This window comes from Chelon labrosus, assembly GCF_963514085.1.
Source record: "Chelon labrosus genome assembly, chromosome: 23".
NCBI lineage: Eukaryota > Metazoa > Chordata > Actinopteri > Mugiliformes > Mugilidae > Chelon > Chelon labrosus.
In genome coordinates, this window is record NC_140356.1 from 11,843,924 (window position 1) to 11,871,246 (window position 27,323).

Here is a 27,323-nt window from a genome sequence, read left to right on the forward strand (position 1 = left end):
TTTAAGCTATTAACAGTGTCATTGCAAAGTGAAGTACTTCCTTTTGACGATGCAGTGTTGTGCACGTATATACTAACCACCATCAAGACAAAGTGACTGATTCAAAAAACCTTTTTTTATTAGAACAATACAGCAGATATAAAGGTCTATTGCAATCAAAACACTCCCATCAGAACAGAATGTGTGCTTCAACAGACAATATGCGCTCCCAAGAGAAATAAATTAATATTAACTAGATAAAATAGAAACAAAAGTTGAGAGGAAAAAAAAAAGAAATACAGTGAAAATAAGATCTTTTAAGCAAAACATGATGCAGATCAAAAACAAATTGCTTGCAAACTCAAATTTCAATCAATCATAGAAATACAAGCTCAGAATATATGTATATCTAGATATAGATATAGATATATATATATATATAACGTTTTGTGCAGGTGTACGATTTTGGTATTGCCAGAAAAACATAAAACGTTCACCTTTTATTAATCTCCGAGTGAAGTCTCAATATCTGAGACTCTTCATGAGCCCTTGTAGTAGATGTAGTTAACATTGTCAGATAGATTGAGGAAACATTTAGCTATTTTTGACCTCACCTGACGATCTCTGGCTGAGCAATAATACAAATCAATGAAGAAAAAAAAAAACTGAAAAGAGAAAAGGTGAACTTAAAGCTTGCAATATAATAACAACAGCAGTTGTTAAATTAAAATACAACTCAATCAAAAAAAAAAAAAGCACAATTTTTAACAAATTATTGTTCTGTGTGGAGGTGAATCTTATCAAGAGTCACAGAGGAGGAGTGGGATTAAAGTGTGTCTGTACTGTAATAACACTGCAAAATTATATATATATATGACTCTGGGGCCTTGTTATAAAAAAATATCTCAAACTCATCCTTGATGTGTTTTAATAAATCATTTAAAGGGCGTAGAAAAAATAAACTTATACCAGAGGAATAGAAATTAGTTTCATCCTCAGATAAATGAGACAATTTACAGTAAGACAAATGAAAACCGCTACATATCAAGAGGATTTATTCTTATTTTTATATATAACATTGTTTTAAGATTTTGGTTAAGGACTTGATCTGTGAGTCTTAACTTAAAAACTCCGACTCGGTGACAAACACGAGGCTAAGACTCCTCGTCTTGAGTTGTCACTTGGACTAGAGACAAAATACCAGTCGCTCTGTGATAAGATTCAGGTGTTTTTTTTTTGTTTTTTTTTTATTTCCTCCACCTCTCATCCTCAACTACATAAAGTTGTTTGAAGCGCTTCGCACCAACCACACAATATTTCCTCCACTGCACCTCACTGCTAGAACAAGTGTAGATACAACAGCTTTCCCCCTCGTCTGTAACTGATTCCTCATCTAACATATTTATTCTCGCCATCGCTTAATAGCATATTTTTTTTTATTTATTTTTATATATATTTAATACAAATCTATAACCCAAAATTTAGAAATCTTATTTACATGGAAAAGTTTTTTTTTTTCAACTTTTAAAAGTGACTATTAACCCCTCACCCACCCTATTTTCCAACATCTCCCCTTGCAAACAATCAAGGAAGAAATCCAAAGATATTTCCACTCATTTTTTTTTTTTTCCATATTTAAATGCTCTACAAACATGACCTGGAAAACAGCATTGAGCAAAAAGCACCCCAACATGTTTTTTTTAAGCCACATTTATGCTTCCTCATGAAATCAAACCATTCATTTTAGAATAAAATGTAGAATTAAGGTTTTGAACGTGTTGAATGACCCCAAACGAAAAGGAGAAACGTCCTGAAAAGAGTTCCAAAAACGTCTTTGCAAAACACGGAAGTGGCTTTTTAATCAAATAAAGCAACAGAGCCGGAGGAGGAGGTGGGTTTGGATGGACAGACAGAGGGACAGAAAGAGAACAAACACACTCATCAGTCAGTTTTAATAGGCCGTCCTGTGTATTAACGCACACAGACCCACAGCGGCAAGAGCCACGTCTGTCTTCGGTGTGGGTGGAGACCGTGTGTGTGCATGTTTGAGGAGAGTGTGTAATTCTGTGCATATTATTAGAACCAGTGCCTCCCCGTAAAAACGTGTGTCAGTGAAGGGATGAGTCAGTGTTTGTGTTAGAGGGCGCCTTCATCAGCACAGCCCGCTCCCGCCGTGTACCTAAACTCCTGCAGGTTGGAGACGCCGTGAAAGTGAACGAAAGCCCCGGCGACCACCAAGATGTGGAACAGCTGATGGGAGTGGAACTAAAGACGCACAGGGAAAAAGAGAAAACTTGTTGAGTAAATAAACGGGACAATAAAGTGGAAACGCGTCCGATCGATGCACGCGACACTTACCCAGATGTCACACTTGCCGGGGAAGAACCTCTCTGGGATGCGAGCAGCGTACAGACAGGCTCCAGTGATGTAGAGTGTCGCCATTAGTAGCAGCCAGCCCATCTGGCCCATGGTGGTGGCTTTGATCAGACCCTCGCTGATGACAAAGTGCAGGGTAGGAACCACGCCGCTCAGACCCAGACCCACAAATACACCTGAACAGAGAGAAAGGGTGAATACGTTAGAGAACCAATACAAATTTAAACCTGCAATAAATGATTTTTGGACATTTGCAGCCACTGTAGCCTCTGATAATGACATATAATCACAAAGTGTTGAAGTAAATAAGCTGGCAAACAGATGCTCATTAAGAAATCCAGTAGACATTAGCATCTATAGGGTATTTATATGCTCTTAAGGTGGTCACGTCTGCCAAATTAGGATGTAATTTTTCCAAATTTGGCATTTTCATGTGCTTTTAAGTAGCGTACACCAAACAAACAACATGCTAATTGCAGTTTCCAGTATTTGCATGATGATTGAGAGCAAAGGAAAAGGGTCATTAATCCACTATGCTCATCATCGGAACAAAATAAAGATAAATATTGACATGTGTCTACCTGCTCTGACTCCTCTGTACTGAGGTGTGGCGAAGAAGTCGCACTGGGACACTGTGATGGCGGCCAGTCCCAGCACACACACCACTATCAGGTAGATGAAGCAGGGCTGAGGGGAGCAGTAGAAGGAGTAGTACAACCAGGGGACGAAGGAGCCCATGATCAGGAAGGCGATCCCGCTGTAGTCCAACCTAGACACACAGAAAAAAAGACACAGTCTCAGAGTCTGGCTTAACTTTATTATTTTTTTAATCTAATATTTTACAACATGTGCTTCTTCTTACTTTGAGAAGACCCTAGAGACGCCCTCAGAGTGGCAGTACACTGTGTGGAATAGCCAGGAGAAAGACAGGCACAGGATGGCTCCCAGGAAAAACATCCCAATCGCCACTTTCTCCTGGACCGGCGCCACGAAAGACATGTTGGGCCTGAACATGTACATCAGTCCCAGACACAGGAAAAACAAACAACCTGCAGAAGCGGACGGAGAAAAAAAAAAAGTGACATAAGATTTACAAGTCAAGTACAAACAGTGCTACATTCACGCCACTAGGTGGAAGCAGAGAGACGCACAAAAGTTAAAATGATTTGTCTTGTGAAAGCTGCAAAAAATTAATTCCACATTTCTCACCCAAAAGAAAAGCTAATGTTCTGGATTTGGATTCACTTTGTCAACAAAAAGCAGCTGACCAGCTTTCCACATAAACACTCTTACACAAGCTAATAAGCCTGGTATTTTACACAAGGATTTTTGTTACCTAATAAGTAGTTTAACATGATCCTAGAAAAGATTATACATTACAGAAATAGATATAATCCTGCTGGTGTGTGTGGCTGTAAATGTTTTGCAATTTTAACTATTTAAAGAAGCAGTGTAACATTAGTACGTGTATTTTAGTAGTGCGTATATCTTGCCTAGCAGGTGTGTCCAGATGTTCCCCGTCTCCGTGTGGATTCTGAAGATGCTCTTGAAGCAGGCGCGAAACGAAGGCATGGGCGGTCTGTGGCCGTGAAGCAGGAAGTCGTTGTCCTTCAGCCAATCGGGGAGCACGTCGTGAGGTATGACGCGCCACCGGCCCTCCCACACCTGAGTGGTTAGTAAACAGAAGACAGACACGTCTCAATTAAATTTGGAACAAGAGCCCCCGAGGGGAAGGGGCGGCTAGAAAAATGCTAATGAGAAAATCATTTATAATCAAATTCGAGAGGCAGCTGGTCGTGTAGTGAAGGTGTCAGTGTCAGACGAACGGTATCGAGGTCAAGAGACGTAAATAAATAAACCGAAGCCTGATATGGTGAGAAGCCCCGACAGAGAGAAGAGAGAGCGCCCTCTGACAAGACTCTCTCTCCCGTGATTAATTCCTCTAATTTACAACCTGCTGGCTGCAGTTTCAGCAGACTCTAGCGTGTGTGTGCATATAAGAGAGAGTAATGAGTTCATGTAAGTCCACGGTCCACGCCGGTGTCGTCTCAGCTTCAATGTCTGCGTACTCGTTCTCTTTAATTTTAAAAATAGCGTCACGTTTTCCTAAGAAAGCCCTATACAGGACATGTAATTAATTCTCAGGAGTTATTGTGAAATCCATCAAAATTGTAACGGTTTCAAATTTGTTTCCTGCTCAGACATGAAACAGTACACGCAATGAAGTGCGACTTTAAGAAACGAAAGTGAAGCTTCCTGCTTTAGCAGTTTTAATGGATTTTATGGTTTCATTTACTGTGTGGATTTACTGAGTGTTGTCGTAATAAAACCACCTCTGTAAAACAAACGTGGCTCCTGGTTGGAGCGGAATCAAAGGCTCCTGAACATCTGCACAGTCGAGTTAAAGGGAAGAAATCGAGGGGAGAGGGGGGGACACTGTATGTGTGCTGAGTATTACCTTGTGTACAAACTCCTCCATCCTCTCCATGGCATGATGAGCCTGCAGCAGCGGAGTCATCCCCATGAAACCTTCATCGCTGCTTTTCTCGTCCTCTCCTTCTCTTCCTCTGTCGTCCTCTTCCTTTGCCCTCCTCTCCTCATCGCACTCTGGGACACCCTGAAAAGAGACAGAGCAGAGAGATGTCAGAGGGCCGGTTGTTTAATGATATTTCGTCTTATTCAAACAGTCTGAGACTAGACTTCTTTCTGCTTTATTAGACAAATGAAAATAGAGTGACCTTCTAAGTAAATGACGAGCTCCTGTACGAATTTTGATATGTATCATCCAGAAAACACAATTTAAAGTCGTTTTAAATTAACTATTATAAGCAGAAGTTATAGAAAAGACCCCATTACTTCAGATTTTTGTTTTGTCTTTCTTTTAGGGTGCCTGAAGTAATTACAGCACTGATTACTGGTAATTTAGATTTCTTTCCCAAATGCATACAATCACTGAAATTACTCAAATTATAACAATAATTTAATCAAAAATTAAAACATCTAAAGGATCGATTTTAAGAGACCGGAGCTAATTTTTGCAGAACAGATGTAGACGCCGTCGAGGCTTCCGACAGACAGTGTGAATTCAATCTCACACAATAGCCGTCACAGCTGGGGGACAAGGCGGACAGAATTAATATGGCTACCTCTTTGTGATAAAACCACGCAGCCGTTCATCATAAGTGACACACAAACAAGCAGTCACACGCCGAGTTAAGCAGACGTCGACGCAGTAAAAAATGGTGAGGCAGTGCGTGGACTCAGGTGGAAAACAGTGATAAGGCTTATATATATATATTTTTTTTTATTATTATTTCTTTAATGCCGAAAACAGACAAGCAGCCTCCTCCACGCGCATTCATCACATTTTTCTGAAAGGAAATGATTAGAAAAGAAAAGATGTGTCTTCTGTTCTTTTTGTTACTCCAGAGGAGGAGAAGGAGGTGAAGAACAAAAGAGAGACAAGAGTGAGGAAATTGGAATAAAGCAGCGAGACAGAGACAGACAAGAAAATTGCAGAGAAATAAAAAATGGTCGTGTTATTTTATATACACACTGATCAGGCATAACATTATGACCACCTTCCTAATATTGTGTGGGTCTCTCTTGTGCCTCCAAAACAGTTGTGACTCATCAGAGAATGGACATGGGCCTTCTGAGGATGTCCTGTGGTGTCTGGTAACAGAATGTTGTTAGTGGGGGGCCTTTGGGTTGAGGGGAGGGACCTCTGTGGATCATCCCACAGATACTTGATCAGTTTGGGATCTAGTGAATTTAGAGGCCAGGTCAACACCTTGAATTGTTCTTCATGTTTTTATTTTAGTTGTTCCTAAATCGTTTTTGTGTGTGTCTGCGTCAGGCTGCATCATGCTGGGGATGGCTGCTGCCATCAAGGAGTGTCATTGCTATGGGGTGGGGGTCCCTGGTCTGGTCTAGGTGGGTGCTACATGTCTAAGTAACATCCACACGATTGCCAGGTCCAAACGTTTCCCAGCAGAACATAGTGTTGTCACAAGATGGTCAATGTTATTTACTTCTCCTGTCAGTGGTTTTAATGTTGTGGCTGACTGGCGTACTGTCTTTTTAAAGACACACTAAAAGAATAATGCATATGTGTGTGTGTGTTGACCATGATGTGTCGTCAGTAGACATTCACGTTTGGGCTCTTAAGTCTCCTGCGATGTGAAACAGGCACTCAGTTGTGTTTTCATCACCAACTATAAAACCATAGTCTTATAAATCCACTGCGATTCAAAGCCGAGATAAAGGTGACACCTGACATCGTCTCTCTCTCTCTCTCTCTCTCTCTGTCTCTCTCTCTCTGTGTGTGTGTGTGTGTGTGTGTGTGTGTGAGCGTCTATGACTGAGTACACTATGTGAGCGGAGGGTATCTGGGTGACTGCCAAACAGTCACGTGCGCTCTGCGGTCTTTTGTGATAACCTCTCATGTGTGTTCATGCATGTAATGTAGGTGTGAGCTTAAATCCAGATGCCACCAGTCTTGCTGTGGATTGTGAGGTTATTTATTTATTTATTTATTTATTTATTTATTTTTACTGCGTGTGAATAAACGCGACAACAGGGTGTCCTCTAGGCGTTATTCAAAAGGACATCGCTAAATCTGGGCCTTTTGAGGAGCCAGCGCGTACACACACACACACACACACGCACACACACTCACACTCACACACACTCACACCTTTGAACATACTGGGCTAAATGAACCATGGTGACACAGATTACACACACGCACACACATTACATGCAGAATAATAGGATGGCATCTACTGCACTGTAACAGTAAACTCTACAACTACTGTACTATACTCTATATATCGTCACATGGCTTGGTCTAGTTGTTATGAGCGATAAACAATAAACAGGATGTACTATAAATAGATTATGTTCCCCTGGCAATTGTAAATGCTACAGAAAGGATGAAGATCAGAAAATGTTTACTCTATAATCAAGTAAAACTAAATCTTGGATTCAAACGAACTAACGGATCTGTGTAATTCGGAGCCCGTAGGTCCCGTCCAGACCTGGTATTAAAATGTGTCCTTGATGTTCGGATCACTACTGGACGGATTCAGGACACATTCAAGATGCAATCAGGACGGCGTTTGACATCTGATCGCTCCGACCACATCTGCAGGCGGTCTGGGCCATTTGTGACCACATACGTTCCGCAGTATGAACACACGCACACTGCATCCTGACCACATTGACCGACTTCCTACTCATCTGACGTACATGAGGGAGTTTTGCCTCACCCATTCTGAGAAAAATAGGCAACCACCAAAAAAAAACACCACTGTCAGTGTAATGTCTTCATTAGTAGAGAGAACCTTTTTATTTTCTACTCGAAGCTGTTTAGGAGAAGGAGGAGAAACTACTGTTTTTTACAACCTGGACCTTATTTCTGGCATAAAATACGATTGTTTACTCACCCATATAACTTTGGTGTCATTTGGAGTCATTCGGATGATATTTAGATAGGCGTATATCCATATAGTGGGAGTGACTGGGGCACCGAAATGCAGCCTCAAAATAACGCATTATCTGCTGCGAAACTCGTTCATTTCACCAATATTTTGTTATGATACGCTAGTACTATTCCCTGTTGAGTCCAGAGTTACCTGTTATCACTATCCGGGGTCTGTAGATTAACCTACTAACTTTTGAGCCAGAGTATACGGATGAGGAGCTCGTTGAAAGGAGGAAGCGGAGGCAGAGAGAGGAACAGCTGGCCAAAGAACAACAAACCGCTGCACGTCCGCGAATAGATAACAGGTAACTCTGGACTCAACGGGGAATACCACTAGTGTATCATAACAAAATATTGGTGAAATGAATGTTTTGCGGCAGATAATGCGTTATTTAGAGGCTGCGTTTCGGTGCCCCAGTCACTCCCACTATATGGATATACGCGGCGTTCCACTGGATCTAAGTATCGTCCAAACGACTCCAATTGACACCAAAGTTATATGGGTGAAAATGTTAATTCCCCTTTAAGTAACTAATAAATAAGCTCCTAGCAGCAACATTACTCTACAAATGGCAGCTGGAAGGGTTTGACTTTTTTTTTTTTTTTTTTGCAGGTATCTAACATTACTAACATCAGAGCGAGAGAGATAAATAATAACTTTCTGTGAGCGAGAGATCTTTCACAGCTCATTACATTTCACATTATCTAACACGTTACCCTGCACATACACGACAAAGTGTGAAATACATGGTTATGAAACAGCAGTAGATAGCGATTTATGGTTTCGAGATGGCAGCTGTTTGGACAATATTGTCTCTAGGGCCCCAAATTATGTAGCCAAAAAGGTTATTTACATATAGAGTGCAGAACTTGTTTCAGATCACAAGTGGTTACTAGAGACCACATCAATGCAACACAAACTGTAGTAGTAACTGCACGCCAAAAGAAGTAAAAATACCTTTCAAATATTAAGTCACTAATAAAAATAAGAAGGTAAAATGTAAGAAAGTATTTCCTGAGACGTTGATGAGAAACTCGTCCTACCAACTAAGCAATTAGGACTTCTGAAAATGCATCGTCACAAAGCGAAAATAACAAGTCTTGTTTGTTATCTTGTGACATTTTAGAAAATCACAAGAGGTTTTCACACAACAGTCGACGTGCAGCTGTTAAATTCTGCCACCAAACAGTCGGTGTTGCACGATAGTTAATATCTGACACACAAAAAAAAAGTGGTGAAAAGGGTTGATCAGAAACGAGAAGCTGCAGTTTATAAAACAGGAAATAAATACTGAAAACAAAGATGACCAGCGGTGAACCTGAGGCAAGAAAAAAACATGAATTTCAGGACTGTGAAAGCCACGGTGTTGAGGTTTTGCAGCAGGTGATGCATCAGGTTTGACTGTCAACGGCTCAGCTGAGGCTGGTGTAATCAGATATGATAACTTAAAGGGAATATTCAAGCAGGACGAGTGGCGTGGCAGTGAAATAGTGTTCTTGGAAGTCCTTCACTCAATAACGTGCTTGCACGCACAGCTTTGATGGTGTATGCTAGAAACACGTGACGCAAACTCGCTGCCCAGACGGCAACAAATCATCACGGCCGGGGTTGTTGAGTCAAATTTCGCCCTGTGTGGAAGCGCGCACGTGAAGCCATAGATGTGATCCAATCCCTCTGGGAGGCGTGCGTCGTTAGCTCATGGTGTATGACTAAAATTGTCTAGAGGTCAGTGCAACCATGTTGGCGTCGCATCTGTTGGGTAGCCATCATCTCGGCTGTCGTCATAACTTTATCAGAGCGCTGTTCCTATTTTACTTGGAACAAATGTCCTGGGAAAACACTCAAGAAACGTTTTAAAAAGCAAAACTGATAACATGTTCGGCTTTTTTTAAAAGGGGGCAACTAGACTATTATCAAAATAAACATTTGGACTTGGAAGGAATGTTGCAGAGAAAACTATGGTTGCAACCGGTGACTATTTTCCTTATCAAGTGTACAAATACCCAAAAGCTCAAGCTCATTTGTTAAAATTGCTCCAATCGCTCGCATGGAAGTCTAAAAACCCAAACACTGTCAGTGTACCATCATAAAAGTTGATAAAACAAAATCAAAACAGTTGCCAACTGACTTAATGGTTCAGTGAATGCAGCTTTACGAACAACTCTACATAAACACAGATATTGCTTTTTTTATATATATTACAGTATGGGTGTGTGTGCAGGTTTGTGTAAATGTTAGTGTATGTGTATGGCAACAGTGTGTGTTCATTAGATAAGGAGGGTAAACAGACTTATCAGCACCCTGCAGGCACACCCAAAGTTCAATCGGCATAGTTGGGTGACTCGATTATTTTGCGTTTCATCTTTTTTTCTAATGTAGAGTTCGATGAAAAGTGGGTGGGTTTCTTTAGTGGTTTTAAAAAAAAAGGTAATGTGTAGTAAGTAAGAGTCTAAGTAGTCTAAGATTAAATCGCACAGCCCTGATGTTAGAAATGAGTATGGTCAGATTGATTGTTCTACATTATAAAGTACATGTTTTGTCAGTGATTTTATTTTGTTTTGTTGTTTTCATGAAGGTGTTACTCTGCAAATGAATTTTTTTTTTAATAAAAATGTATTTTGGAACATTTTGGATCAGTCTGAGGTCGGACAAATGCGGTGCCGGACAAAGTCAAGAATAAGTACCACATCAGAGACGCGCAAGTATGAGCCAAAAAGCTAGACTTGGATGATATACAGACAAGAGGACATCCCTTGAGGTCTGCTCAAGATCAAATGAGGCAGTTTTTCTTCGAACTCCCAAAAGACCAATTTCCTCGTCTTCCTCACAGACATATACAAAAAAAACATATATCCAGCTCCCCTTAGACTCGTTAATTGTTCTGTATGTAGATCTGACTAATGGCGGGTCACCTGAGATACACACACACACACACCATGTGTTATGAGGGATCCTCAGCTCTAATTACTTCTGCCGAGGTCTAAAGTCACAAACGAATCGAACGAGGGGGGGGAGATATGTGGAAAAAAAAATCTCCAACTTCCAGTGACATGAGGAACTTTAGACTCGATGTAAACAAAGTCACATGCTACTTGTTCAATTGTGTGGGTGGGATCCAGGAAACAGCTGCCAACCAACAGGAATACAGCTGGAACTCTGCGGACCAACGGGAGCAGAGGCCAATCGTATGACGGACCAAAGAGGAAAGAGATCACCCTTGCACACAATAACCCCTGCACAGCGCAAAGAGAGACTCTGCACATGTGACTCGCACATGTACAACCCTCTCCTGGGACAATAACTATTTGGAAAAGACGCCATGACCCTCAGTAACAGACAGTATGTTCCAATCACACTCACACTCACACACACGCCCGACCTCATGAAAACACACTGTGCTCGGGTCGCCAGAAGACAAACTGTTCTTGGCCAAGACCAAGAGGAGGGCATGAAAAATCTGCATTAGCACGGCAACAAAGAGACACAGATTCTTCACAGCTGGAGGACGTAAATCAACTTTCGTGACTTTCTCAAGCTATTACGAGTACTGATTCGGTCCCTTAAAACTTGAAGATTGGGGTTGACAGTGTTCAATAAGTCAAACCAGATGTTGGATTAACCTGAGATGCATAAAAAGCAATAAAAATCAGCACAAAGAGAGGATGTGGACACTGTGTACTCTAGGGTCCAAATACTGTAAGCGGTGCATTCCTGCAGTTGTTTGTTCGCATTTCCTTGTACCCTTCTTGTCATTCATCTGTGTATAAACTGTGCTTGTTAGAGGAATTCTGAGTAAAAGTTGTTTCTGTTACTGGAAAGGATAATTTTATTAGACTTCATTGGCTTCGTTGGCCATTTTTAACTCTCTGTGGGATCTGTTCTGCTTCCCGTTGAAAATCTGATTTTCTTTACTTTGCTTCTTGAAAAACTGACTGTCTCACCTAAAACATACTTCCACCAACATTTCTACCAAGTTCTAATTATCTGGATTGAATTAAATGATCTTTAAAAGACGCTTAATTGAACTAGAAGCTTTGGTGCTTATGGGTTAAACTCAGTGATGCATCTTTAGGAACATTTAGGTTATGGACACTGAATTTCCCATCTGAAACAGTTCATATTAATGCAATGTAAGGCTGAGATTGTTGGCAGGTAAAACCCTATTGTTTCTGCTCTTCTCCGCAACTATGGGGTGTGATCAGGAAAACACACAAATACCAGAATCCCACTGGGACAGGTTCAAAAAGGTCTGAGAAACTGAAAAAACGCCTAAAAATCTGCACCGTGTGTTTTGTTTTTATAAATTGAAAATGTAGGTCAAAGTAAGAGACAGAAAACCAATCCAATCTGATGGCAAACAGGATGTGTGATAAAAAACCCCAAAGCTATACCACACAATCACACAAACTCAACATGAGACTCGCACTGACACCCAAGCAAAATGGTGAAAAATTCAAAGAGCTGCCTGTGGGGTGTTAAGACAGTCTGCCCTTGCTGTCTGGGGCAGGAGGGGGCCCCAAACGCTTTCTCAGGTATCCGTGTTGTGTTACAGCAGGTAACAAAAAAGGGCTGCACACTAACACACAAGTAGACAACGCACACACCAACACTATTGTGTTTCAGCTCAACGGCTCTCTGCCGATTGCCTTTCGCGCTGAACAATAGAGCGGCGGCTTTGACTGAATCGACACGCGCGGCGTCTAAAAACGAACACAAGTGATGCCTCTGAGGGAGAGTGTCTGCCACATTTGTTTGATCAGCTCGATAGGTCGCCGTCTCGGGACGCTAACCACACAAATTCTTTTTGGTAATGTGTTTACTTTCCTTCCAGGAAGGCGTCTGTGTACAGTCACAACAAGCCTATTTTCGGAGTTGTGAACAAACATCCAATGGCCGGATCACTTTAGACTTGGGAGTGGAACTAAAACTGAACATCAGGCAGAGGCAGAGCCGACCCCCATCATAATGCACTGCTAATTACTAAAGCACAGAATGACTCATCGTGGAGTTTGAAAAGCCTTGAAGGTACCCTCACCACCTTCAAGGCTTTTCAAACTCCACGATGAGTGGAGGTGGAAAACTTCAGGGAACACACTCATGATCAAGCGCTAAATACCCAGCTCTACAATTACAGCTGTAGGAAACACTTTACATTTGTCTGTTGACATTTTTTTGTATTTGCATATAGTTTCATGTAACAAAGTTCACATGTTTTTTCATTCCCGTTTTCCATCTAAACAGGAGAATATCGTTTTTAATTTGCATTTTAACACAGCTGCTGCTTCCACTCCAGCATCTTGCACCGTTTTAACGTTTTAATTAGAACTAACCTCAGTTTTTAAAACTTTTAAAGAAATGTTAAACCCCAATCTGCTCTTAACTTTGAAAATGCTCTTTGAGAAGAGGCCAGCTTATCTTTTAATGTTTAATTAAGTGTTCAATATCCTTGCGTTAACAAGTTTTTCAAAGGATGAATACATAAATCAAAGCAAAAGACTCGGGTGAAGTAATTAATCCATAATACTTAGAGCGTTTATTAGATGTGTTTGAGTGTATGACTCATATCTACTTTGCATTTATCTACATGAGACCCCCAGTGTTTACATGTGAATAACAAGGTGCTTTGCAAATATACTGATAGAGAAACAAACAAATACAACAGAAACTGTTAAAAAAGTGTTTACTCATTATTATTTTAAGATTTCCAGCAGCCTATAGCTTATGTTTATGCTTTTACACAACAGGCAAACTGGTCAGCATCAGTTACACTTTCCTGTTAAAAACACCTTTTAAATAATTAATGTGTGGGTGGGTGTTTTGGTGGGATACTTTTACTGTGTGACCGGTCGACTCGTACCGCGCCACATGGCTGCGGACCAACCAGATGACAGCATGTGTGTGTGCTGGATACTCACCCCATTGTGTGCGGGGCTGAGGTGACCGGTTGAAGAACCTGAGGTGGTCGTGTCGTCATTCTCCCGCGGATCTGTAGACGTGCACTCTGTGGTGTTTTGTAAGAGGTTTGAAGTTCTATGTCGCAGCACAAAGGCCGGGCCTTCGGCCCCACTCGCCTCTCCTCCGTCCAGCTTGAAACGCTGGACTGGCCTCCACAGGAAACTGGAGCAAACTCAGCGGGGAGTGGACACAAGACTCGCGGGTGTTGACCAACTCTGTCCGAACCTGATCAGACTGAACACATACAGCAGATGGAAGTTGAAGAAGATAAAAGTGGAGCATATGTGATGAGAAGAAGATAAAAATGTAAAATAGGGGACAAACCTGGACTCCACTCAGGAAGCTGAAGTCTTTGGACTGGACTTAAACTTGGGACTTTATGGAACAAAGCTGCAATGGGACAATAAAGAGAGAGACAGATAGAAATTGAGAGAAAGAGAAGAAAAGACAGAGAAAGAAAGAAGTTAGTCTCATTTGTTTATCCTCAAAATTAGAGTCGCAATAACTAATTAAAACAAAACAAATTAAAATCATGACACAGAAGCCAGGAATTAAAAATATGTGATATAAATCCCAGCTGCTCCTTTGAGAAGTCTTCATATTCTAGCCCAGAATAAAAGTATAACCAGAGGAGGCAAGGAAGGCTTTGAAATAAAAAGGTCAAACGTGTCAGTCCTCTTAAGACACAAAGCGTCCCGCAGGAACACCACAGACATTTATTCATTTAAAGCAGTCCTGCCCTGGAGATAAAGACACGGATGATAATTTGCTTTGTCTCCGGCGCTTCAAAAAAGTTTCACCCGTATTAACGAGGCCTTAAAATACTGCATCTATCAACACCGACAGCCAATTAGGAGCTGCCAACTTGCTGTCATGGTGAGTTGCTTAGCGACGAGAGGTGTCAAGGACAGGAACAAGAGAATCGCACACAGGAAGTAGATGTGATCCCTGCCGAGAACTTCAAGTCAAATCTCTCTCTCTCATGGTTTCTTTACACGGGTTACTCGACTGCTTCACAGGGAAATCGATTACTTCATTTATCATCAGATTTCAGTGTGAGCTGTTAGGCGGGGTATTTCCAGAAAACCACAGTCAACGACAGACAAAATGCAGTAACTCCTTCCAGAGAAGGCAGAGCCACTAAGTTGTAACACCACAATATGAGCTGTCAATTTCGATACATGTAAAACTTAACACAACACGTAACCAGCAAACAGGAGTCTACTACAAGCATGTGCTCGGACTTTCCTAGGGATCGCCGCAGTCACATTTGCATGTTTCCAAACGCTCGCTGAAGCGTTGCTGTTCTACAAATGCTGAGAGATGACGTTTCATATAAGAAAAAACAAACACACACACAGATCCAGAGGGGCCAAGTTAATAGGGAATGTGTCCCAAAGCACTGGACCACTTAATTTAAACCATCTCCCCCGTGGTACCCTCATATACATTGGGGCATTATATGTTCAAAAGAGAAAAAAAGAGATGCAAACATACGCAAACCACTAGAGACATCGTTTGTAATAGGGTGATGCAAGTATAGGAAGTGGAGTAAAAGGTAAAGCATGCACGCTAGTGGAAAAGGAAGGCCGGAGAAAATCATTAGAGCCCGTTTCATAAGCCGTAACATCGAACCGGCAGACAGAGACGCTATTCTGTGCTGAGAAGATGATGGAGCAGGACTGAGATGAGTGGCCAGTGGGCAAGTTCCCAAATTGAACTCGTCTACGCTCAGAGATAGCCCAATCAATCTCTTTGTCTTTTCCTTCCTCTTTCTCCCCAATTGACTATTCGTGAAAATTGCACACTTTTCTCTGGTAGCCAGCCGCGCTCTCGTTTTCTGCCATGATGACATGTTAGATTTCAGCCGGGCTCCTTTTTAGCCAGATAATAATAATAGGAGGGTGAAGCTACATTTTTGCAGCTGCTGCTAGTTCCTGGGATAAGAGTCTTGAAGAGCGATTTCCACACGAGAACCAACAGCTCTTTTACAAAGCTGACAAGTTGTTTTTTTCCGGCAAACACAACACTGGCGTTGCTGGTCTGACAGCTGTGTAACGCTTATTTCACTTTACCTTTTGATACAGTCTTAGCATAAAATGCATTACAGTTGCTTTAAATAGACTCTACTGATCGTCACGTGGCTTGCAGGTCAACACAAATGCTATGTATGCAAGTACGCAAACAGCATCATAATCTTAAATTAGCATATTTACACCTTGTGGGTAGATAGATTAAACATGCCTGAAAATATCCTAATGGGTTGAGGGGAGGGGCCTCTGTGGATCTGTTTGGGATCTAGTGGATTTGGAGGCCAGGTCAACAACTTGTGCTGTTCTTCATGAGTTGTTCCTGAACAGTTTTTGTGCTAAAGTGTCATTGCTATGGGGTAGGGGGTGTGCCTGGTCTGGTCTAGGAGGGTGCTACATGTCTAAGTAACATCCATACGAATGTTATTTCTAAACGTTTCCCAGCGGAACACTGTATTGTCACAGGATGATCATGTTATTCACTTCTCCTGTCAGTGGTTTTAATGTTGTGGCTGGTCGGCGTACGTACACACACAATCATCGGCGTAGCTTATGAGAAACAACAGGACGACAGACTGGACTGACCACATGCTGAGATAAAAAAGACTCACCATGACGCTACATCATATACAGAAAGAGAGAGAGAGAGAGAGGGAAGAAGCGGTAACAAACTGGTCATTTTCACACACACCCAAAGAAAAGGAAAACTCTGAATAAGTTTCAGTTTTCCAAGAACAGCTGACACACAATGTCTGTCGACAACAGCACGGAGGATGACTCATCAAGATGTTTCATGCGGGGTATAAGTCTGATCGCAATTTTTTCGGCTCGTGAAAGCCTAGTGAATAGCGTATACGGTTTAAAGTCCCAGTGTCCCACACACAACCCCCCCCCCCCCCCCCCCCCCACCATAAAGCAAACCAGTCATACAGATAATTTTACCATCTGTTCAGTTTTCTGGGAATGATAGCAACTCAGACAATAGACGAATCCGGCGAGCGTTCTGTGTAGGCTGCCATCTTGTGGCGACGCCATTACTGAGCTGTTGCTGGTATGTAAACAAACCTCCGTGGTAACGCAGCCTCGATGACAGCTATGACTTGTTGGGTTGATGATGTTAGACAGTGGCCTTCAGTCACAGATGAAGGTGCAAACGATTTTACAGATTATTTATGAAAATAGCTTAAAGTAGAGAGTGGGGAAATAAAGACATAATTGGAGCTAGGATGATATTATATCTACTTAACCACTGTAGCTGCTAGCTAGCTAACGTTAGTAATAACTATGCTAGCTAGGCTAGCTAACGAGGAAACTATAAAAAGATCTGTCCATTTGGCAACAATGAATAAATGAATGGATATCAAATAAACGAATTCATGTTTTTCATTTGTGACCATTGTTTATCTCATTTTCACGTTTCAAAAGGAAAGTGTAAGGTACAGCTAACTGCTAGCGTTGTTGGTTCTCAGAGTGAGAGTCACAGTCAAGCAAATCAAACGTTAACAACAGACATAACAGTAATGTTACTACTGCCCCTTCTGTTGTTTTAAAGGTATTCAAGAGTATTTTCTCCTTCGCCTGGCATCCGATGATCAACAAAATGCCAACTACAGGTCACTGATAGAACACATAGTTCTAAAAGGACCTGTCCGATTTTCACAGACCATTAACAACACTCATACTGTACAAATAACTCTGCAGAGGAAGGATGGGAAAGTTGTATTGAATTGTGCTATTGAAACAATTTACAACGGAACATGTTTTCCCACTCGACATTATAAAACCAATAGGAGGCACTGGCGCAACCGCTACCCAGCAACAGCTCAGTTATGGCGCCCGCTTACTTCCGGTAGTTTCGCCGGATTCGTCTATACAGTGAAGAAGACTGTATGGTAAACAAAAAACAGCAGCAGCAGGTAACAAAGCTGATGGCCTGCTCACTAAAGCAGGATCAAGAGAGGTATTAACCAATGTCCTCACTTAAAAAACCTCTACAACTAAAACCCCTCCGTGCTTTTCAGCCAAAAACTTAAAACAGAACAAGCAGCCCCCCCTAAATAAAAATAAAAATATGTACTCGCTGTCATGTCAAGTTTAAAAATCCCACTTTTAAAAATATAAACCTTACCCTCTTGACATTATCAACCAGCCCTGCAGCTAAGCCATTAATACAAATGATTGTGCTTTAACCAACGTTGCTATTGAGCTTTTAATACTGATGCTATTGATTTGACCCGGAGGTCAATACCCACACTACTGTGAGTGCATGTCTCCCCTACAGCTGACGGTACAGTGTGTATCTTGCAAGCTGCGATAGCCGTGATCTTAATAGGCAATTCTGATACTAATTGCACATTATTGATCTTGAGATTTTATTGTTACCGGTGTGACCTTTGATTCCTACAGAGTCCACGGGTTAAAGATGGTTTTGAAAGAGTTTAGAGAGGAATAAGTAAAAATACATATGGGGTATATTTGGATTTATGCTGAAACCGCGTTTATACTTAGTGTACCGTCACATTTTATCTAACCTGCATCTCACCACATGGTCTTTTGTGGTGTATAGGCTCCAAAAGTGATGCAATTTTTTTAAATAGCTTTAAGAAGCGCTAGCACGAAGGTTGCTTCGTTTACTGCGTAATGTTCTGTTTGCAGATTCCTATCATGTAGGTTATCCAGAGTTGTTTATTATTAAGTGAAGAGGCACGGGTTCGGCTTCTTGCAAGGACACTACAAGCGGGACCCTGAACACTATTGATTGGCTTTTGGAGGGGATCAAACACGTGATCATCCATTCAAAAAGCAATCTCTCTTACACCACTGGATTACACTGCACTCCCAGTCACTCTCTTTATCTGCTTACTTTACATTTCTAAACAGAAACGCCAAGACATGTAGAGGACAAATATATTTCTCTTGTGTTTCTTATAAACAAAACACCTTAAAATAAATAGACGTCCAGCATCAATACTATCTATGCATGCATGGGATATGAAGCTAGAACCAGGAGGCTAATTTAGCATTAGAAGTCCCTGGTTTCTGCAAGGATTAAACAATTAAGATATAATATTGTTAATTAGTGTGCTTTAGAGGTGCCGATAGGTGGATTTACTTGTGCAGAAACTGCACACACACACAAAAACAAAAAGGAAGACAGCTGACTGCGAACCAACGCAGAGTGAAGTCAATCGTTGTCAGTGCAAAGCGGCTGCAAAAATCAATCCTGGAAACCCGACAGACAAACCCAACAGGAACTCCGATTGAAAGAAAAAAAAAACAAGCACAGAAGAAAATAGCTGAAAACTAAAGAGGAGTGTCGATACGAATTGATTTGATCTTTCATTTTGTTTCCCCTCAAAAGAAAAGAAAGGACACGTGGCGTTGTAGAAAGTGGAAGTGCAAGGACCGAAAAAAGCAGAAGTACGGATTTCTGGATATTAAAATGTGTTTTGAAGGCTTAATCTAGGTCAAGTGTCACATTACTCATGATGGTTGTGGCTCACCTCTGCACAAGTTGCAAAATATAAAGGTGTTTGGTAGATAAAGGCAAAAGACAGAAGTGACATGCAGAGTAAAACCGAAGGAGAGACGTTAAAGAAAAAGACAAATATGACTCACTAAAGCTGTTACGCAGCATCATCTCGTTATCAGGCAACGCTCCGGGGAGTGTGCACGAGTGAGTGGGTGTTTGTGTAGTGGCAAAATAAGTTGTTGTGGGTCATAGACTTCTTGAAGGTAGGCAGTGTTTGTTCTTTGGCTTCATTCAGCAGAAATCAAATATAGGACAAAGGTCGTACAGTGCTGCGCAGCTGCTCCGTCTAATGCAAATATAAAAAGCTGTTTATAGGCGTGCAGACAGACATGCAAAACTAGTGGCAAAGAGTAAACTACAGCAAGAAATATATAGCTAACAGCGTAACGGTGTTTTAGCGTTTTTATGTAATTTCAGGCAGGTGAATATCTTTACATTGTATTATTAATTAACAGACCCGTATGCGTGGGATTTTCATTCATATCTCTGCAATAATAATCACTGGTTTGCTAATATTTTTCTCACCTCAGACGCCGACATCAAAGGGGCGCCGTGCTTATCGCATTCACAAGAACGTTATTGCGGTATTTACAACCTTGCAAGTGGAATTTTCCCTTAACGCCTGAGGTCACGGGTGGTGAAGCCTGTGCTGACGTTTTTCAGATTTAAATTATAAGTTAATACGGTACATTAGATTTAAGTTGTTGCTTCGTCACGCCTTTACATTCCTACATGTACTTACCCAGTTGCTAGCTTGCTAACTGTTGCCTGTAAGCCTCGGTGGCTTCTGGGCGGCGTCATTTTCCTAGCAGCGGTGTTGTCAGAGTTTATGGTCGATGTTATCAATTGATTGCAAAGCATTGTGAGTACACTGCTTATAACCACAATTTCACAAGTTACATTTCAAATACACATTCTGTACGTTGGCTGCAACATTAACATCATTAGAGACGTTTACTGCATATTTCAACGACCACACTGCCTGTGAAAAACAGCGAGATACAGGATTTTATGAAAGGTTTGACATGTGTAGGACTTCTATACAGCACCACAACAGGATCCCTGCTCTGTCTTTGTCAGTGCTAGCTACTGGTTGCCGAGTTGTGAGTGTTTGTGGTCGTCAAGCAGGATGACGTTCTCCCTTCCCATGTGTGCTTGCTGTCTGAGTCACTTCATCAGATATGGCCTTTAGCCCGTCACCTGCGAAGTCGTTACTCTTCCTCTCATACACAGAGTCACAAAACAATGTGTTAGTCATGTATAAGGAAACTTACATCCCTCTTTACTTCCTCTTTTCACACGCAACATTTATAATCTACGTAGTTGAATGTTTACTGGGGAATTGTTTAAAAAAACTGACATGATGCGGGATTAGAGAAGTGAAAACACGAACGAAAGTTGCTGAATCTATAAACATGAACGCTTAAAAGTAGGTCAGTGTGTCCTTCACACTGTGCTTTACTGTGGCTTTATAAACCAGGTTTTCAAGTTAAATGTCCCAGTCCCAGTTAAAAACCGGTTATGCCAGCCCAGGCAAAACAAGTTTATGCTGATCTTATCTCTTCTCTACATTGTTTGGCCGTGATGTGAAAGTCACAAGAAACCAAACGACGAGGCTCGAACATGTTTATTTAAATGTTCAACCAAATTTTGATAAGTTACACAAACAATGCAAATTTAGGGACATTTTTTTTTCCATCTTTCTGAATGTAGGAGCATTCAGCAAAACTGGGACACACCCCTGGTGCAGGATGAGTCATCGACCTTTTCAAATGTGTTTTTAAGGGAACGCCAAACTTCAACAGACCGTTAAGAATACTTTTCAACACTTCTTTTTTTTATCATAATCAGACCGTAACTTGGCGTAAAGTTGGCGTAAAGTTGGCGTTTAAGGCAAGACATGTTATATAAAAAACACTTGACCTTTGACGGGGGGGGGAGAAGCAGCTGCCTTGTTGTAAGGTCCAAAGTGGCGCTTAAACAACCTGTTGTGATGTTGGCCGTCCTAGTGCCCTCCCCATTGACACTTTGCTCACATCGATAGGAGCGGAAACTAAAGATCTGTGCTTTGAAAAGTCCAGGTGAGTGGGAGCGGGCAGCAGTCACTGGTGTGTGTGTGTGGTGGTATATTTTATTCAGTGCAGGATTTTACAACGCAGGTGAAGATTGTTTTCTTATTAAACTGTCAATATCTTAAGCCTCTGACCTTGCTTACTCAGGTATAAAGAAAAGCAGTACTGACGTCAATAGCTCGCTTCTATTTTTTTTTGCTTGTTGCATCCCCCATTCCTATAAAATAATCAATCCCGAGCCCTAACCTATTTGACTTGCAGAAGGCGAAAATTAAAAATGTAATGCTCAATCTTCACGTACATCAATCAGCCCGTCTGTCTGTCTGTCTCCGGTGCTCTTATGTCCCTTTAAATATTTTCTAGCAGCATTACCTTCAACAAATATTTGACTTGTCACTCCAGAGCGACATTTTTCATTTGCAAACGCAGTTCACTTCATTGTGCTTTATGCTGTGTGTGTTCCTGTGGCAGGGGGGGTCCGTGAATAGGCCTCCTTTTGAATGTGAGGGGGAGCTTTACAGTGATTTAAACCTGCTGTTGCAGACGGACCACATGACTGCTTTTACTGTTTACTGGGACTACGCGGTTGCACTGAGACCTGCACTTAAACATAACTAACACATAATATTACTGATCCTCTGTGTCCACACAGCTGGAAGTTAAAGGCCAGTTACAGCAAATAATTGCAAGGGTTTGGTTTAACCGACATGGGTGGGGTTAGCTTCTTGAGAAAATTACCTGCCCGACCAGTAAAGTGTGTGTTTTTAGATCAAACACGCTAGTTTTATATAATGTGTGACCCCCAGTGACCGGTTTGTGATGTGACTGCCAGCAGTCTTATGATAGAGAGCTAAACAAAGACAACCAGTGTGTTATGAACTACACACACTCACACTTTTGTCCTTCAGAGTACAAACAGCACAGCTACAACCAAGTATACACACGCTCTTGCTTGATAGAGGCATGGTGGTAGGTGGAAATATACTCAAGAACAGGACTCGTGCTAGGTGACATCATGGTGTCCTCTGCCAGAAGATATGGGTCAGTTTGTCATAAACAAACGTCTGGTTGGTTATGACACAAATATGCACGCACGCAGCCTTTGTAGGACATTTGACAAACACCTTACAGCGCTATTCAAAGACTTAACATGTCTTTGAAGTGGTGACTCCCCTAAAACAAAGGACAAAGAAAATGACATTCACAGAGGATGGCAGTAATGACCATGTATCATAAACTGGGTGTCCAAAACTGGGGTTCAAGGGCAAACAAGAATCTGAGAGTTCAATAATGTCCTAATAACTTATGATTTGGGGTCACGAGAGGCTTCTTTTATGGTTACAAGCCAAATAGGTTTTGATTCACTGCTACAGATTTACATGAAACACCCACATAGACTACAGCTACGCGGCCCGCGACCGCTTTCCAACTCTGGACGCAACTAAATCCAAAACTGCAGGACACCAGAAAGGTTTTATTTTGTCACTGGCTATAAGAAGCCACATCCCAGACACTGCTTTTGGTCTCTGAATGACACCAAACCACCTCCAACTGTCCAAGCACAGACCAGACCAGACCACATCACGACCAGAGCGCCGCAGGAAACAGTGCAACCAAATGAGATGGTTTTCGAGCGCTAGGTGGTAATCCCCAAGGTGGGCGAAATGAAGATAGAAGAAAAAGCTAAATCTATATATACACTTCCTTCCGTCTGAGCAGCGTGGACAAGACTGAATAAAAGACAGAGTTAAGAAAGTGAGTTGTTGGCTTCAATAAAAATAGATCAGCTCAGGTTATGGCTTTGTAGTTATTATAAATCCTTTCAAGTGCCGCAGCTCATTAGCTAAATAGAAGGCTGTTGTGGGAAGATATCTAAATTTATTATTATCATCAATTATATTCTAATTTATGGTCTGGTACAAACTTATACCATGAAAAAAAAATCTTACAATCATATCAAACTGAAATTTGTTTCACTGCCATACGCATATTTACGAGCATTTAAATGCGGATAACCAAACATCCTGAAGAAAGTACAGACATAATTCAGTCGGTACCAATATCGCAGCAGCTTAAGACTCTCACACACGTATTCCCTTAATGCTGTTAACGCTCTGAAATGTTCAGAGCACAAGATGATTACACGATTTATGGACGAAGTAATTAACTCGTAACAGACTCGTTTAGCGGGGCGTGTTGGGAAAGTTGCGCATGTACAAACTTATTTAGGCAACAGGAGAAGTTCTGTTCTTTAACCATAAACCTGTTTTGGGAGTTGTAAGAAAAAAAGCACAGAAAACATGGAGACGAGAACAACTACTCTTGTCTTATGATCAATCAGCTCGGCAATGACAGCTCTCTACTACCATTAGAAGCTATGTTTAGCTGCTCTCCTGGCTGGCACGCTGTCAAAACCTGACTTCATTGTAGATTAAAAATCTCCGGAGAGTTGCACCTCCGGTGAAAAAAGAAAAAAAAGAAGATGACGTATTGTTCAATAGCCATTTGTAGCGTGGTGAGCGTTGCTACACACATCAACATGAGCAATGAATGCATCCTTTGCATAATTGCCATTCAATAAATTCCAGAAATGTACTGCAAGTTTCCAGGTGCTTCGGGCACGACTTGATTTTTCAATAATATGTCTGCTTTGCATGTTTACTGAGTCCTTATGTGGGCACAGACGCACTAATGAACAGCCAGAAACTAGAGAAATAACAGGCAGTGTGTAATTCTGTTTACAGGTAACACACTAATGTCTATTTCCTGTGCTGATAGGAAGCAAAATTTGCACAATGTCACGCAGGAGCTGCACAATCAAAAGCAAGTAAAAATTAAAAAGAAAAGTGAACAGTTTTCCATAAAATATCAATGGGTACAGGTAAGTTAAAGATATGACAGGGAGTGGTGTTTTCTTTTGTACATTTTAAAGTTTTGAGTTCAAGACAAATAGGCTATCAGCTGCCGGGCCCCATAAAATATTTATGAGATGACCTCATGCTTTGTGGCAAACTTACCAGTGACTTCTACACCGGAATAAGGGATGGGCATGCATTAAGTATACCGCGTAGAGGAAATTCTAAGTAACAATAAAATGAGAACATAGCACTATCTGCTACGCTGCTATGCTGCAAATTAATACTGAGTGGAAGCCAGTTAATTGCTGGTAAATTATGACAACAGCTGCAGTTTGTAAATATTGCCTGCTGGTGATGATTACCGCCTAACTAATCACTGTTAATCGTACTCTGAATAATAATTTGGCGAAACAGTGAACGCTGGGATGCGTTTGAGCAACTATTAGACACGTCGCTATAATAAAATGATGTGTGAAATTGGTGTAAAGCTCTTCGCAGACTTACATAAAGCGAGAAGCGGGTCAGGTCTTCAAGTCAACACCAAGACTTGTTTATAAGTGCAAAAGCAGAACTATCTTTAAATGAGTAGTCATGAAAATGTGTTCGAAATCATGCCATAAGAATGTGGCAGGCTTTTCTGATTGCACAAATCTGGAAAAGACAGGAAAACAAGAAGCTGAACCTGGATTTAGATGAACAAAAGTGAGCCAACAAAAAGGGGCTGTCAAGTGATTAATTAAATAAATGAGCTTCAAGTGCAGCTGCTTGCACCTTTTTGTTATTGGGGCTTTTGTTGTAGGCTAATAAGGGTCTGACGTACAAAAACAAATACAGTGAAGCAGGAATAAACAGGCAGCAAACGGGAATACAGACAAGCCAATACACCAAACTCTGGAGTCAACAACACAGGGGAGCAAGCAAGACAAAGAAAACCCAAACTCCAGCCAGACTACCTTCTTGTTGACAGCGACAATTCGTGCACTTTTAACGCAAAAAAACATGCACAGAGAAGCATTTCTGTTTGTACGGCTGCAGAAGAAAACGTGTTTTACTTTGCACTGGACAAAAACTGCGATACAAGATAAGAACCGGATTGCAGCCCCATCGGCAGGCTACGATGATGGTTTGTTTACACCGAGCTAGCGAGCTGGCTAGTCCGCTAACGAGGAGCCGCCACATCCGAAAGAAGCCACATAACTCTTTACTGGAGCTTGTTTTTAAATTGACAGCTTCCCACATCGACCTATCTGTCTTTAAAAATGCCAAATACTGCCTTAACGCGAGTAACAATGCCTTGTTGAGAGAAAACACACAAGCTGTGTAGTGCCGCTGGCTAGCAGATTACGCTTCTCCCCGTTGTTTTGACAGCCAGAATTAGCCGGATAGCAAAGCTGCTAGCAGGCAAGAGGGGAGCTAACGTTACCCCGGGAAAGTCCTGGGTGGATTTTAACTGACAGAAACAAGGCGAAAACAGAACAATAACCACTAATAATGACAGATATGAGTTGTGTTAGTCACCTGGCTCAGAGGTCAGAGGAGGAATCCCGTCTTCAGGGTCATGTAATTCAGTTGACAGAGAGTTGTGGTCGCCACTCGTGTCCTCTCTACTAGTCGGAGCAGCTACTGACTGTCTCTGGACCAGACTGGACTCAGCTACGTCGGAGGGAGGCATTCAGCGCGTGACGCTTCTCGCATGAGCGGCAGATATCCAATCAGATCGCTCGACTAAAAAAAAAGCGACCAATCACCGACAACCAGGAAGAGACAAACACATTCTATAAGCTGAGTAACGTTTTTGTAGTTTTTGCTCCCATTCAATGTTTTTCTGGCTAAATATAGCGAAATTAACTATTTGAAACGCATATTCGAGCCATTTCTGATTATATAATGTGTCTTTTAAAGTCAACTGAGTAGCCAGCAGTTTTTTGTTATTTTTTCCCATGTGGAAACTTGTTTGGCAAGCAGCTGCCATGTGGTCATTGAGCAACCTTTTAACAATGTTTGGTCAGACAGGACCAGCCAGTCAAGGATTATTACACATACAGTGAAATATTCAGGTATTCGTCATGCGGCTAGCCCTTATCGCAATAATAGATTACTCTATTAGGTCATTTTATTACACATACTTTGTTCAAACGTCCCAAACAAGTCATATTCAGTTTATAAAAACCATATTAAATGCAAATCCTCACAAATATGGTGTTAAAATGACCAAATAACTTATTTTTGATTGAATATTGTTGATCGGAGGCTAATGTTTCATCGACACATTGCCTCAGGAGCACTATAACAGCATATTTATAGGTATAATTCTTCTAGGCAGGATATTAATCCTTAGTTCAGTTTTAGGTGCAGGTGATGTGACAGCCCAACTCCATCTCCACGTCAGAAACAGTGCTATGCATTGTGATAAAAATGACTTCATACTGACAGTCACACCACTATGTGTTCTTTGTCCTCTCTGCTCTCCTGGTTTTGAATGTAGGCTACATATCCATGGGTGTCTCTGACACACACACCCAGATGCGCTGCCGTTACAATTGACTATGATTGCATGATTGTGCAAATGGATTTACTGTGATGCAAGGCTGTGTCTGCTGGGTGTGTTGCTAAACTCAGCACAGTTCAGCTTGGTTCTGGTTAATCAGGTTCACTAAACGCGTTCAGCGGCTTTTTCTTCTTAAGAAAACAGAGGCCCCGGAAATGGCGTTGTGGCTCTTGAAATGTTTCCTCTTTTGCTGTGCTGATGCAGGTCATCATCTCTGTGGCAGCCAGTGAATGACTTCACCGCAGAACTTTGACCTAATTACTGCAAAGCGCTCCTGAGGCAATGTGTCTGTCTTATCGGTGTTTTATAGTTCTATTTGCGTTGATTGAATGGATAAGCTATCAGTTTAACTGTACTCTATCTAGTTCATAAATTTTAAAAAGAGGACAATGTGATATGAACATACAGCGGCATGAGTATGATAATGTAAACCATTGATTTTTTTTCGACAGCATAACAGATTATCTTTAAAAGTCTGTGCCAA

At 41.4% G+C, this 27,323-nt stretch overlaps 1 protein-coding gene across 1 annotated transcript; it reads right to left on the bottom strand.

Annotated features, from left to right (window-relative positions):
• Window positions 1–100: 100 nt before the first annotated feature.
• LOC311508701 (adiponectin receptor protein 2) lies at window positions 101–27,277 on the bottom strand. The gene is made up of 9 exons (XM_084573618.1): window positions 25,810–27,277; window positions 14,124–14,189; window positions 13,760–14,033; window positions 4,814–4,972; window positions 3,849–4,020; window positions 3,218–3,404; window positions 2,937–3,124; window positions 2,338–2,531; window positions 101–2,244 (listed from the first exon to the last, which is right to left on the bottom strand). Exons 4-9 carry the CDS (start codon window positions 4,877–4,879, stop codon window positions 2,116–2,118), a joined length of 936 nt encoding a protein of 311 aa, XP_084429744.1. The 5' UTR covers window positions 4,880–4,972; window positions 13,760–14,033; window positions 14,124–14,189; window positions 25,810–27,277; the 3' UTR covers window positions 101–2,115.
• Window positions 27,278–27,323: the final 46 nt, after the last annotated feature.

Excerpts from the sequence above, each read along its gene's own strand:
- LOC311508701 (XM_084573618.1), bottom strand. The coding sequence starts at position 4,879 with ATGGGGATGACTCCGCTGCTGCAGGCTCATCATGCCATGGAGAGGATG. Across the intron at positions 3,125-3,217 it reads GTCTCTAGGGTCTTCTCAAA|GTTGGACTACAGCGGGATCG; the intron begins GTAAGAAGAAGC and ends CTGTGTGTCTAG. Across the intron at positions 2,245-2,337 it reads CCGGCAAGTGTGACATCTGG|TTCCACTCCCATCAGCTGTT; the intron begins GTAAGTGTCGCG and ends GTGCGTCTTTAG.